A 12,578-nucleotide genomic window follows, 5' to 3' on the forward strand; every position below is an offset into this window, starting at 1 on the left:
GTCGATCGCTTGATCTGCCGCGGTTCAGGTTCGGTGCCATTGTGCCCGCGCACTCGCCTGCCCGGATGATGCATGGAGCAGGGGCCGAGCGGTGTCCTCGGCCGGATGAAGTAGATCATATCGTGCTGGTGCGCCTGGTTTCAGCTCAGACGACGGTTGACGCGACGCCGGTCGTGAAGATTGGCGCCGTGGTGGCGATCGCGGCGGGCACTGTTGCCTGCCGTGCGCCCATTGGGGGAACTACCGCCTACCGGGTTACGGCTGCTAGCTTGGTGTGCGCCGTCCATGGCCAATGCCCCAAATGGGTGGTCGTGCCGGTCATTCGGGCGCCTCGCTTTCTAGCTCGTGATCATTCCACGTAAAAGCTTTTACGGTGTGGCTCGTGGCAGACATGCGAGCATGCGTTGACGCACACTCGGCGAGCAATCATTTGCGGGAGGGAAACGAGCGTGACGTGAGAGCTTGGAATGATGCCGTTGGGGGTGTTGGGGGGAGGGGACAAAGGAAAGGACGCAACGCAACAGGAGGTGCGTGAAGACTGGAGAGGCCGCGAGAGGGAGTTCGGTGATCCAATCTGAAGTTCGAGCAGGGCCATTGGTTCCCGTGGCATCATTGCAGGAGACCGGAAATTGGCCAGTCGTATCATGGCGATCGTTGTGCTTATAATGAGCATCTTCTCATTGTAGTTGCAGAAAATATAGCCCGTAGCGGATAGCATCAAATGCTCCACCTTCGCCAAACACAGAGTGATGTGGGTATGTGCACGCACACAACGCCACATCAGGCATGCATGGATCAGAGACAGACGATGCACATACGTGTCGTGCAATGTTGAGACATTTGTAAGATGTTAACAATACTCGACATTAAAATAGAACCCAATCACACAGTAATTAAGAGACATGGCATCTAAACAGCATGCACATGCAAGCTCTGCAACCGGAACCAAGCTATCTATAAATTCAGATACATGTGCGCACACTGCTCAAGCCTGCAGCAGATCTGCAGGTCGAGTTGGCAAATCACGTTATATATACAAAGCGCGACCAGAATACGATGTGCTATTAAGGTCCAGCCATTGCTACCAGTACATTTTTACCGAGCCCTGCAACAACTAAGCCATTCGGATCATCAGAAAAAATAGCTCCTTCAGGACATTATCCATCTGTGACAGTATTGTCTTGTTTTCAGATTAGGGTGGTGGAAGGGTTTTCATTGACGAGCAATTTTGGCCTACGTGAAAATCCTTAGAGAGGCATTGCCATATAAAAAACCTCAGGACAAATAGCTCACACCGGCAACCTATCTCCTTCTGCCATAACTGTGATAAAAACCACCTGAACCCGCAATGTGGTGCCGTTGCCGACCACCTCCCCGTGTGGAGCCATCCCAGCTGCCCCGCCCACCTGATCGGATACTGCTAGTAGCGCTAGCTCCTTGACCCCAATTCCCCATTTGCGATGCTCCTCCATTCAGCTCTTCTTCCTCCCTTTCGTTGTATTCAAGGATCCTCCGCTTAATGCTCTGCTTCTCCTCAAGCTCAGCAGCTTCTTGCTGCTTTGTGCTTAGCACAAGTGAGCTGTCAGCGGGGATCAACATTTGCTTCGTCTGTTGTTTGTGTCCTTTCTTCATCAGCACCTTAACACGCACCTTGCTGCTACCAACATTGCCACCCTCTTCATCCACTGTTTCTTCCCCACTCTCGGATTCTGTGGCCCTTTGGTCTTTTGAACCCTCGAGGACATTCATCGGTACCATCATGTTCAAAGGGAGTCTTGAACGAGCCTCTGATTTTCGCGACTCCAAGCTCTCCTGAAGAAGGGCCTTCAGTTCTCGATCAAAATCTTCTTGCTCCTTCAGATCAACCTGCATGACTTTCTGTCTAACCTCAACATTTTCATCTTCATCAGAACCAACAGGAATGCCATCGTCTTCATCATCACCTTCATTATCTGATCCATCATTTGATTTATCCTCGGATAATATATCCTCATCTTCCCGCCCATCAATGCTGCCACTGCCTGAATAGCTCTCACTGTCTGCTACTTCATGATCTTTACCATTTTCCTCAACTCCATTTGTTGCGCTTTGACCATTCACAGATGGAGCACCATCTCGTGGCTGTCTTTTCTGAGATTCATTGTCCGAGTGTCTTTCATTTTCAGCCTTTTCTACTGGAGCTGAACGTTCATTTTCCTCGAGCTCAACTAATGCAGCATTTAGTTCTTCAATTGATGAATACCTAGACATGTTTGGTCGGAGGTCAGCAAATAAATCCTGCAAGGACACATATAACAGCTCTCCTCAGTCTTCGCCAAAAATAACAAATATCTTCAGAATCACCAAACAACTCAAACATTCAAGTAATCAAGTGTACAATCCTATGATTCTCTTTGAACTTCAGATATGATGTGTCAATAACTGATAGCAATATTGCCTTCTCAAATGTACCATAGCACGTTGGTATGAGACAGTACATTGTAAAAAGGTTTGATGCCAGACGTGTAGCTCAGTAAATTGCTGGAGCACTAATAGCAATATGCCATGACCAGGCTCGAGATCATACAGTTCAATTTGTCTTTCGTCATTTACATTTTAGCTTTCCATTAGCAAGTTAAATGCTGCTGCCTAAGCGCACAAGGTCAAATAGGAGTAAAGCTATAATTTATTTTAAATAAAGGGATTTGGTTCCTTGATTCCTTAATAAGATAAACTTTATGTGACCTGTTGAAGGAACAAACCACACATCAAAATGTTGGCAGAGAAAAGGTCATGACTGTCTAGTAGTAACTATTCAGAAGTCAGCAAATGATTGGATAATAACCATAAATACAAGTCGGTTAAGTACTCATCTCAACAAAACACATGTTCACTACCTCACTCAGCGTGCAAAACCTACTAGGAAAGCATTCTTGGCCACTCAGCACTCACAATGTAGATTTAACTACATGCATCACACAGCTTCTAAGTTTGTTTGACTTCATGATTCCATCCATATAACAAAGAAGATTTATGTATATATTCATGCATAAGTTTTATATGAAAAAGAACTAACCTGAATGTCAAATTCTATGTCAAGTGGTAAGGGCCCTTTACTTATAATGTATCTTTGAAAGTGTAGCAAGAATTTGTCGAGCTTCCTTTTTGAAGATCCCTTACTGAAGTAGTGACCACAGGTCTGTAAAAGTGTAATGACCAACCTGATCCTGAAGCAGTCTTCTGGTGGATCCAATACATCTTGCTGCATAAGCAGAGAAGGGAAAATGTTCAGTGAGAACATATTATGGATCCTCAGATGGACACACGAGTGATTATTCTCAAACAAGAGCTTGTATTTATTAAAAAATACGAAAGAGGCCAGCTGAACAGAGCAAAACTTTTTGGCAAATCTTTATTGCCAAAGTATGTAGACTTGTTTACACATATGTAAGGTGTATAGATACACCTAACATGGTACGCAGTGATAATTCTAGAAGCATTGCTGAACTTGATTTAGTTATGAGCTTTCCAAGCAAGGCAAAGGATCAGATTATTCAGAAAAATCAAGGACATATAGATATACAAATACAATTATTTCCAATATACAATTGCAAACATGTAAACCACCGCGCTAGGTATTAACAGTTAACAGACTTGCATCTAGCTAGACCGCATGGTGCACAATTAGGTTTATTGTCAGAAAACAAATTTGAAGCAACATTTCTAAAGTATGGATTTACTTACTTCAGGAGTTCCATGACCAAACACAATGATAAGGTACAGTGTCTCAAATACAACTGATGAATCTATATGCCTGTAGCTGTATAGCTCCCCAAGGAACCTCATGTGAGCAAGCCGTCTTTGTTGCATCCCATAGTCATTCAACTCCAATCCAACCCTTATCTCTTCTAAAACCTAAATAAAAAAGGGGAAATAAATATATAACTTGGATGTCAAACAGTTTCTTCCCAAAGTAACAACTGAAAAGTGAAAACTGCCAGTTGATTAAGGTGTTACAATTTCCTTTTTCATGCTGACTAAAGCGGAAGGAAAAGACTCCTATGAGTATAAAAAAAGGTGTTATTTTCCTTTTTTTTATGCACTCGGCTAAAGGGACTAACCTCATCTACCACTGCAATAGCAAAGTCATCATGATGGCGGCTGAGGCTAGCAGTGAGAAGAGCAATCAGATGAACTTGGCTGTACTTTCCTTTGTGAACCTTTAGAAAGCACTTTAAAAGGTACTGTTGACACTCTGCCCAAGGCAACTTGCGTAATTGGCGCTGAACATGTTCAACACTTGATTTATCAAGATCTGAGAAAAGCAACTTTCTTATGTACTGCACAGAGAAAAGGAGAATAGTTAATTGTACAGTTTTGTACATAAGTTCAATGGAAACGCACAAAAAAATAAGAATACATGGAAATCTTACTTGATGCAAAGGTGGCCTAACTTTTGAGATTCGCGCAGATCTTTCCGGCGGTTTACAAAGGTAGTACGCATTTTCTACAAGTGTACTGTGACGGGGATCCAAATTTTTGACATTCTTCAATCTCATCAGTATCTCCAGCATGTTGGCCATGCGAATTGTAGTTTCAGGTGAGCGATACAAAAAACGTCCACAAGTCTCGAGAAGGTTGCAGGCTACATCGATGTTATGATGGCTGAAATCATCTAGGCAGGCCTGAAAAAATAGAAAATGAACACAAAAATACAGGAAATTAGTTACCAAAGCAAGACAAGAAAACACAACAAAAAGCAGACCTTATTAGTTCCCTGCACAATAAATGCATACCTTCAAACAGCTAAAAACAAGAGCTGGAGGAGCCATCTTGAACTTGCACAGCTCCCCAATAAACCTTATGTTTTTTATTTTTGTTTCAATGTTGATTTGATCCTGAAAGGTTTTGAACAGAGAGAATAATTAGTAAACAGTAAATACAAAACATATAAGAGGCAAAAGAATTGCTGCTTCCCTCCACTTGAAATCCAACTTCATAGGAGGATTTGGGTGACATGCTGAACATATTTGTAAATACCATAATAAATGGCCATTAGCATTGTAGAGACTAGTTTTCCCATGGATTTCTTATATATGTATTCATGTTAATCAGCTTGGATTCTAGAGCAAAAAAAGAAATAGTCGATACTGTCAAGGCTTAGAAGTAATATTCATGATAAGAAAAGAGGAACTAGGCACAGACAATGTCAAGCAACAAAGAGCTATGAGTATACCTTCTTATTTATTAAAAAGTTGAACTCCTCTTCAAGCATAGAGAGTAGCATAATTGGAACATCTTTCATACAAGTCGATAGTGTTGCAACCAAACGAGAATAGTAAGGCAACAGTTCCAGTGAAGTCCTATTGACATTGAATAAGGCACGCACAAGTTTCTTTCGATTTGCTTTAGAATTTAGGTAGCAAAACTCAACCTGGGTAAATCAAAAGTAGCTTCATTATAATAATCGGTCTAAGGTAAAGAGAATATACAATACAAGATGAGCTAATACCGTCAATTGATCAATAAGATCGCGGCTAACACATCCAGGCAACCTCTGCAGGAGGTTATCCAAACTTGCACCATCCAAGGCTCTAACTTTCTCTTTCTCTCTTTCGTTTTTCTTATCCAGATCCTTCTCCTTAGATTTTTCCTTTTCTCCATCTTTTCCCCTATCTTTATCTTTATCTTCACTATCTTTGACTCCATCATCTACTTTAACTTCCAGTTGATGTTCAGTGGCAGAAGTTTGAGCATTGTCATGTACTTCAGTCTCTTGTTCTGAAGTGGATTCCTTCATAACAAAATTCATACAATGATTTCTTGGCAAACCAAAATATGAGAATATCTGCTAAGTGAATGCATATTTAAAGAAGGGGGCATATATATCCTGCCTCCTCTCACTCACACGAGCACACAAAGAGAAGAGTACAAAAACAATCTTGTAGATTTCAGATATAAAAAACATGTTATCAGTTCACTCAAACATCTGTGAATATCATTCAGGCATCGCATAATTGATTCACATGGATAGGAGTTAAAGCAGGTGGTCTTAGATACCAGCAGGGGAAAGGAGGAACAAAGAGAATACAGATGTGAACTTGAAGAATGGACAGTACAAGATTCAGATTCTTACACTAGATTGCTCACGGCCCTTAGCATGTTGCTCATTTGACTTTGGTTCAACCTCTCCCAACAATACAGCGGGCACAAATGCTCTGCTCAAAAATTTCATAATCTCAAACCAACATTAAATGAAAGCTAAAAAAGATACTGATATTGGAAATATTATGAAAAGTAAACCTGAGATCAGGTAAAGATTCATAAAAAGCTTTGGTATCTTCATCATCCCAAATAGGTTCCAGTGCGGATGATTCTTTTCCAGAAGAGGGCGAGACATCAGTTCCTGTAGTAACCCTCGTTGTATTCCCATCATCTGGCATCACTGGAGGCTGCATGTCAAGAGCTTCGGCCAGCCTGCAAAATAGAACGTTAAAGACAGCCAAAATCTTAGAGAAAAAAGACAGAATATTAATTGGCATGTTACAGACAATTATCAACAGATTTTCAAGTCATGATACTAATGGCCAGCGTTTGGTTGCTGGACTACACTGTAACATCTAATTAGGAAACTTTAGTAATTCATGGCACAGGTTGAAGATGTGGATGAAACTTAGTAAGATGGTACATCAATACCACCTATATCCTGTCCATTTAAATATGCCCAATTGATGCTGCATCCTGACTGAGATAAGGATGAATCTGACTGCCATTTCACGCAAGTACATTGTCCATGTCGTATTTGTTTTCTTTAAAAAGTCTTATTTTATGATTGTAAAAGTTGGGGTGGTTCAAGGGAGCAAAGAAAAATTCAGGTAGTAAATTCCAAGAGTCATGTGTGTGCTCCCATGCAATTCATCATGAACCACACATGTCATTACGTTTAATCAAAAAATGGCAGAAATGCATAACGGAATCATTCTAGAAATCATTCAACATACCAAAAAAAAATAGAAGTGGCACGTCATTACGGTCAATCTAATAGAAAACTACAGAATGGAAGCTTTCTGCTGATATGACCAATAAATACTCACGAGGATACACCACGTAGCAACTGATCAAAAGACTTCCTGAGTTTCTCATATGAGGCTGCGTTCTCATCACTTAGTTCACCTTTGGCGCTTAAAACTTTTGCATTCTCTGCCTCCATTAGACGAAGAGACTGCATGCAAAGAAAGAGTTTGGTTTATGCATGAATATATTAGGGAAAACTCAAATTACAAACAAGAGTGTCCAGAAACAAAGAAAAGGAATTACCACATGTTCTGATTGTAGTAGTTCAGCTACAACATCATAGTAAGAGTTCAAGGCTTTCTTAAAGAACTTCTTCTGATCAGCAGTAACATTTAGGTCCTTAAAGAACTGCATCAATTCAGCATTTTGACAAATCAATTTATGTAGAATAGACGCCATACATTGTGAATAAATTGTAAGGAATTTATTCAGATCACCAGAAGTCTTAAGACATATCAATCTGTTGGCAATAACCATATACTCTGTGGATCTATACAATACAAACGTGCTTATTTGGTAAACTCTCAGCACAGTACACAAAATGATATATAGTTGCAGAATGGTTATCAGAGTAATTTTTATGCGTGCAGGTTTATCATGTGCTTGGGCGGGCATCACTAGACAGTGAAACTTCCTGAAGTGAAATGAAAATATAAACAATATTAATGCACTTTGATCTACTATAGTGCGATATTAATCAATTAGGTGTTATATAGTCGCATTTGAAGTCTAAGAAATGTATGCCTGCTTATTACTGAAAAAAAAACTGGTAATTTTGGAGCTTGGGGTGTGTATTGAATAAAGATCAGCTAGATCCACTATTGCAGTTGAATCATGTTATCAGTATTTTTTCTGAGACCATAATTTAAGCAAATAAGGTTAATACTTAAATTCCGCTTACTTCATCATAAGCTTCTTGACCGTGAGACTGTAGCCCTACAAGAAACCTCCCTTGACGAGCAAAAGTGGAGAGAAGAGACAAATTTGTCTGAGTTGCTTCACGGTCCTTCAAATGTTCCGCTGATGTAAGATCCTTTATGATATTTACAAATATGCTAGCATCTTCAACAATTCCAACAAAATACAGTTCAATCAGAAGTTTCAATGTGCTTCTCTTCTTCATGGCTCTTGAATTTTTGTCTGCATCCAAATCATCTCCAGATTTTCCAGGAAAGAAAACCTTCAGTAGACCTTGTATAAGACAAGGAGAGAAGTCCTTGTATCTTTGATGAAGCAGCGAGCAAACCTACATTACATAGCAAAAAGGGTAAATCCACATAGACACGCATACTTCACACCTTTATCATTACCTAAACCTCAAACCTCAAAGTAAAGTGATGATGGTTGGACTGGAGCAAGACTATATAGTAATATAGGAATAGACAATAAAAATCATATGAAAGACTCCACCCAATCCCACTGCTGGGTGGACCACTAACCAGTGAATCAAACATCTCAGCAAGTCAGCAGCTGCTGATTACCATAACTATGCTACAGCATGCATAAGAATGGTTGGTACCTAACATACAGTGACACAGAAACAAGTTCAAAGGTTGTCACTAATATGGTACAAGATAGCAACAGCTATGATATGGGCAGATTGAACTCTAATCACTGAACTTCTCATGTCGAAAAGAGGCTCTAATTGAAGCCCATTAGCCCAGTTTGGTGAATTAATACCTAATTGGTTGATTTCCATAGAATGTGGGCAGCCCTGAAGTATTTAGGCACCCACCAATAGACAGCCAACCGAGTTGGACTCCTAAGGATAACTTTCCTAATACTAACCGACTGAGATGATGCATTCTCAAAAGGGAAACTTCCCTGATATTGATAACCTTCCTAATACTAACTGGCTGAGGCCACGCATGGTTTCCATAGCAGACACGGAGCATAAAAAGCATGCAGCATCATGCAACCTAGAGACTTGACGTATAGAAAAGATCTTGCACAGGTAAAGTGAAGCGGCCAATAGAATGACAACAATTTTTACATAAAGTGTAGACTGCTGTTGTTGCAAATCACCTGAACTGCAGCTTGTATATCAGCAGAGCGAAGTTTGGCCTCACAGATATAAGAAACTGCTTCGCTGACAAATTTACTCAAATTCACACTTTTCAACTCATCCATTAGCCCATCCTTCTGTTCATCATTTATTGTCTTCAGCTTTTTTATAACTGTTGTATTTCGCTTGATACTGGAGTCCAGAGTTCTCAGGTAGTTTGCATCTGGTATTATTGAATCATCACATAGATCAGATACAAAAATTGGGCATTACTGATCAAGATAAAAGGTGTATATGCTATGACAAAACATGAACCATATATGTCAATACAAAACAACCCAAAATCACAAAACAGAAGAGAATCAAAATAAAAAAGTAAATGAAACCTAATATTAAGTAGCTCATCATCCTCTAGTGTCAGGACTCCAAGAACATATAAGCAACAGAAATTCTTGAATACCAAATTGTCACAGTAGGTTTTTAGTTGTCAAAGAAAAACTTACAAGTGACATGTGATAGAATAGGAGCTCTAAGCTAACATATATAAATAAAATCTTCCATAAGATTATAGGAAGAGATCCTTAAAGTTTACAATATGGCTTTCTAGAACTCCAAAATATCAGGGAATTCAAGGTATATCTTAAATTAGAGCTAAAATTTTGGTTTCGTTTGATTGCAGCTATATTTCTCATCTACTTCCTGACAGCTACAAACTATACATTTACAGTTGTACAGCACATAGATTCTCTCACTCCCACCTAATGACCAAGTTTTAATCATTGTATTAGAAATTGTTTTATTGACAATCGCATAAAAACTCCAGCGAATTTTTATGTGAAGATAAAGATAAAGAAGCAAATAAATACTGCGTGTGATACATCTAATTGGAACTTAATGCAATTTTGGAATAATGTATGAATGTAGAAAGCAACTCTCCACCTAATAACAAGAATAAGTCCAAGAATGCTTCCAGCACTCCGAGTGGTCATTTGTGCAGTAAATCATTTATGAAATAGCCAGTACTGAAAGAAATAACTACCAGGCCTTTCAGGATTTAGGTTGCTCCAGCGGAGGGAAGTCTTTTGATCAATAATTTTTTTATATTCTTCAAGACGGGCCTCCTGCATAGAGCAAATTTTTAGTGAGCAGTATAACATTTATAGCAATGTATGCTGATAGATAAGAGAAACAGGCGTTTAAAATCTGCAACACTAGAGAATTTGAGCAGCAGCAGAGGGTCCAAGTTTAATCAACTTGCTCGAGATACTAGAAATTGACAACAGGTGACCAGGAGAGAAATTTTTATTTGTGGAGTACTGCTGCACACTCTGACCATAAAAATTTGTGGGTGAAGCTAGGTCCAAGATTAATCTTAGCTCCTATGGATGGATAATTGCTAGTAGTGACATTTGGTTGGTTGGTTAGTGGGTTGATTGGAACTCAAGAGCATCCAGGTTTGCAGCGTCAACCAGTGGTATGTCCCATGCCCTCTCCATGCAATCTAGGTTATATAACATATTAGTTATTTATCTGATGATATATGATATTAAGATTGAAATTGCAGGACTAATAATAAAAATTTAGCGATGTTCTCGATTGAACCTCATAAGGCACTATCATAGTAGACCTATCAAATACCCAACTGATTATAGACATGGTAAATAAGGATAAAAAATGCTCTCCCTAACTAATTTTTAGCTCAATAAGTGACAGGGTCTGACAATGAAATAAGATTAGAATGGATTCATGACCAATATCGTCAGATTAACAAAATTAGATGGCAGCATGAAAGGATACCCCTGAATAGTGAAATGAGATAGCAACATCAATTAACATCATAATCTATAAAAATTTCACATTACCACTTAAGGAATAGAGGTCTCCCCTTACCTCATCATCCGGTTTGCTTTGGCGCGCCTCATCATCTTTCTTGGTGTCAGCTCGGTTCTCATTCTGAGCAGTGTCAGCTCGGTTCTCATTCTGAGCATTATCCATTTTGTTGTTCGGAATAAAAACCCAGAACGATAAAACGTACCAAAATAACCTTAGAACCTGTCAACAGCAAATAGTAAACCACAATCAGTTAGTGGTAAACTATAATGGCAAGTTAGAACCCTAACAAAAAGGCTGACATAAGCATCATAACAAAGTGAGCTCTCACATTATGAACACACACCAGTAGTCACAACTCAGAAGACTGTAAGAAGCATAGTTTGACCCCCGGGAGCAGACTTCGTGTGGCACAAGGGTTCAGTTGAACCCCATTTTTTTCTATTATTTAGAGAAAAATAGGCTGCGTTTAGCAACCCCTTCCCAAAACACACACACCACAGCAAGCAAATCCCGCAACAAACAAACTATAGGAATCGGAGCATACATCCCATCGGAAAATTTTGGATTTGATCGGCATCTTCCACGACAGAAATCGCTCGTAAAACTCTTGCATCAAGCCAAGCTAGGGCTTCCTTACCGAGAACCGCGGAAATCGACCCGAGCCCGAGCCGGATGGATCTCCACTCCACGCCCGCTCAGTGGACGGCAGGAGGAAGGCTGGTGGAGAATAATCCCTTCCAGGTGGCGTCCCTCGCTTCAGGAGGAAGGAGGCCTGGAGGCGTGCGCGGTCGGCGGGGCGAGCGAGCTGGGGAGCCGGGAGGGAGCGGGCAGGAGACGTCGCCGCGCGTCGATTCGGGCCCTCGCCTCGCCGTAGCGATGGGGGAGAACTCAGGGAGGAGGCGGAAGGCGGAACCGCGGAAGCGGAAATGGGATCGATTAGTTAGGGCTGGAGGGGCCTGGGGGTAATTTCGATATTTCCGGTGTTGTTTTCGCCAAATACCAAAAGCACATGCACTGGTTTCAGAAATATATTATCGAGTCCTTCCGGGCCTAAAACGGTAAAGTCGACACTCCGGCCCTTTCTATTTTTTCGCCCTTCTTCCCTTTTTTTTTGACAGACCGGGCCAAGTAGTGTATTGTGCATGTTTATGTTCAGAGTGAAAAGGTGAAAGGCGGAATCATCTATAAACTAAGGGTGTATTTGGTTGAGAGGTGATCATGAAAAAAAAAAGCTATTGTGAGCTGTGCACTATAGAAAAGCTGCTGTGAGCTGTGAGCTGGAAAAAATCTGAAAACCGTTTGGTTCAATCAACTGTCAAATTATACTCCAAGTTGCAAACGCCGTGCTCCGATGCTTGATGTGCCGGTTATAATGCTCGTCATGCTGGTTCAAATAACCGGCCGGTACATCAAGAACATCTTCTCATCAAAATACGGCATTCGCGACTTTGCGTGTAACCACACCCATGGCGCGCCACGATACGTGTTGTGCAACCTCCCATGGGGATCCAGTTCCTCTAAAGTAGTTGTAGCTACCTCAGAGGCAAGTCATGTCCGGTCTGGTAGCTAAGGCCCATTTGCAAATGAATCTGAGGGGTAAAAATTGACATCAACAGATTGACAATTTCAATCATCAAATTCTCAAACGGACACAATAATCAATCTCAAATTGACAAAGATATTAAAT

The 12,578-nt window shown here is 40.6% G+C and overlaps 1 protein-coding gene across 1 annotated transcript; it reads right to left on the reverse strand.

The window, feature by feature from the left end:
• Positions 1-1,302: 1,302 nt before the first annotated feature.
• LOC112883309 (regulator of nonsense transcripts UPF2) lies at positions 1,303-11,818 on the reverse strand. The gene is made up of 17 exons (XM_025948594.1): positions 11,529-11,818; positions 10,949-11,110; positions 10,098-10,179; positions 9,079-9,281; positions 7,955-8,299; positions 7,297-7,401; positions 7,074-7,201; positions 6,283-6,456; positions 6,116-6,197; positions 5,492-5,773; positions 5,216-5,413; positions 4,776-4,877; positions 4,413-4,664; positions 4,101-4,319; positions 3,724-3,894; positions 3,056-3,241; positions 1,303-2,277 (listed from the first exon to the last, which is right to left on the reverse strand). Exons 2-17 carry the CDS (start codon positions 11,051-11,053, stop codon positions 1,303-1,305), a joined length of 3,609 nt encoding a protein of 1,202 aa, XP_025804379.1. The 5' UTR covers positions 11,054-11,110; positions 11,529-11,818.
• Positions 11,819-12,578: the final 760 nt, after the last annotated feature.

The sequence above is a fragment of the Panicum hallii genome, chromosome 1 (assembly GCF_002211085.1).
Source record: "Panicum hallii strain FIL2 chromosome 1, PHallii_v3.1, whole genome shotgun sequence".
Lineage (NCBI taxonomy): Eukaryota > Viridiplantae > Streptophyta > Magnoliopsida > Poales > Poaceae > Panicum > Panicum hallii.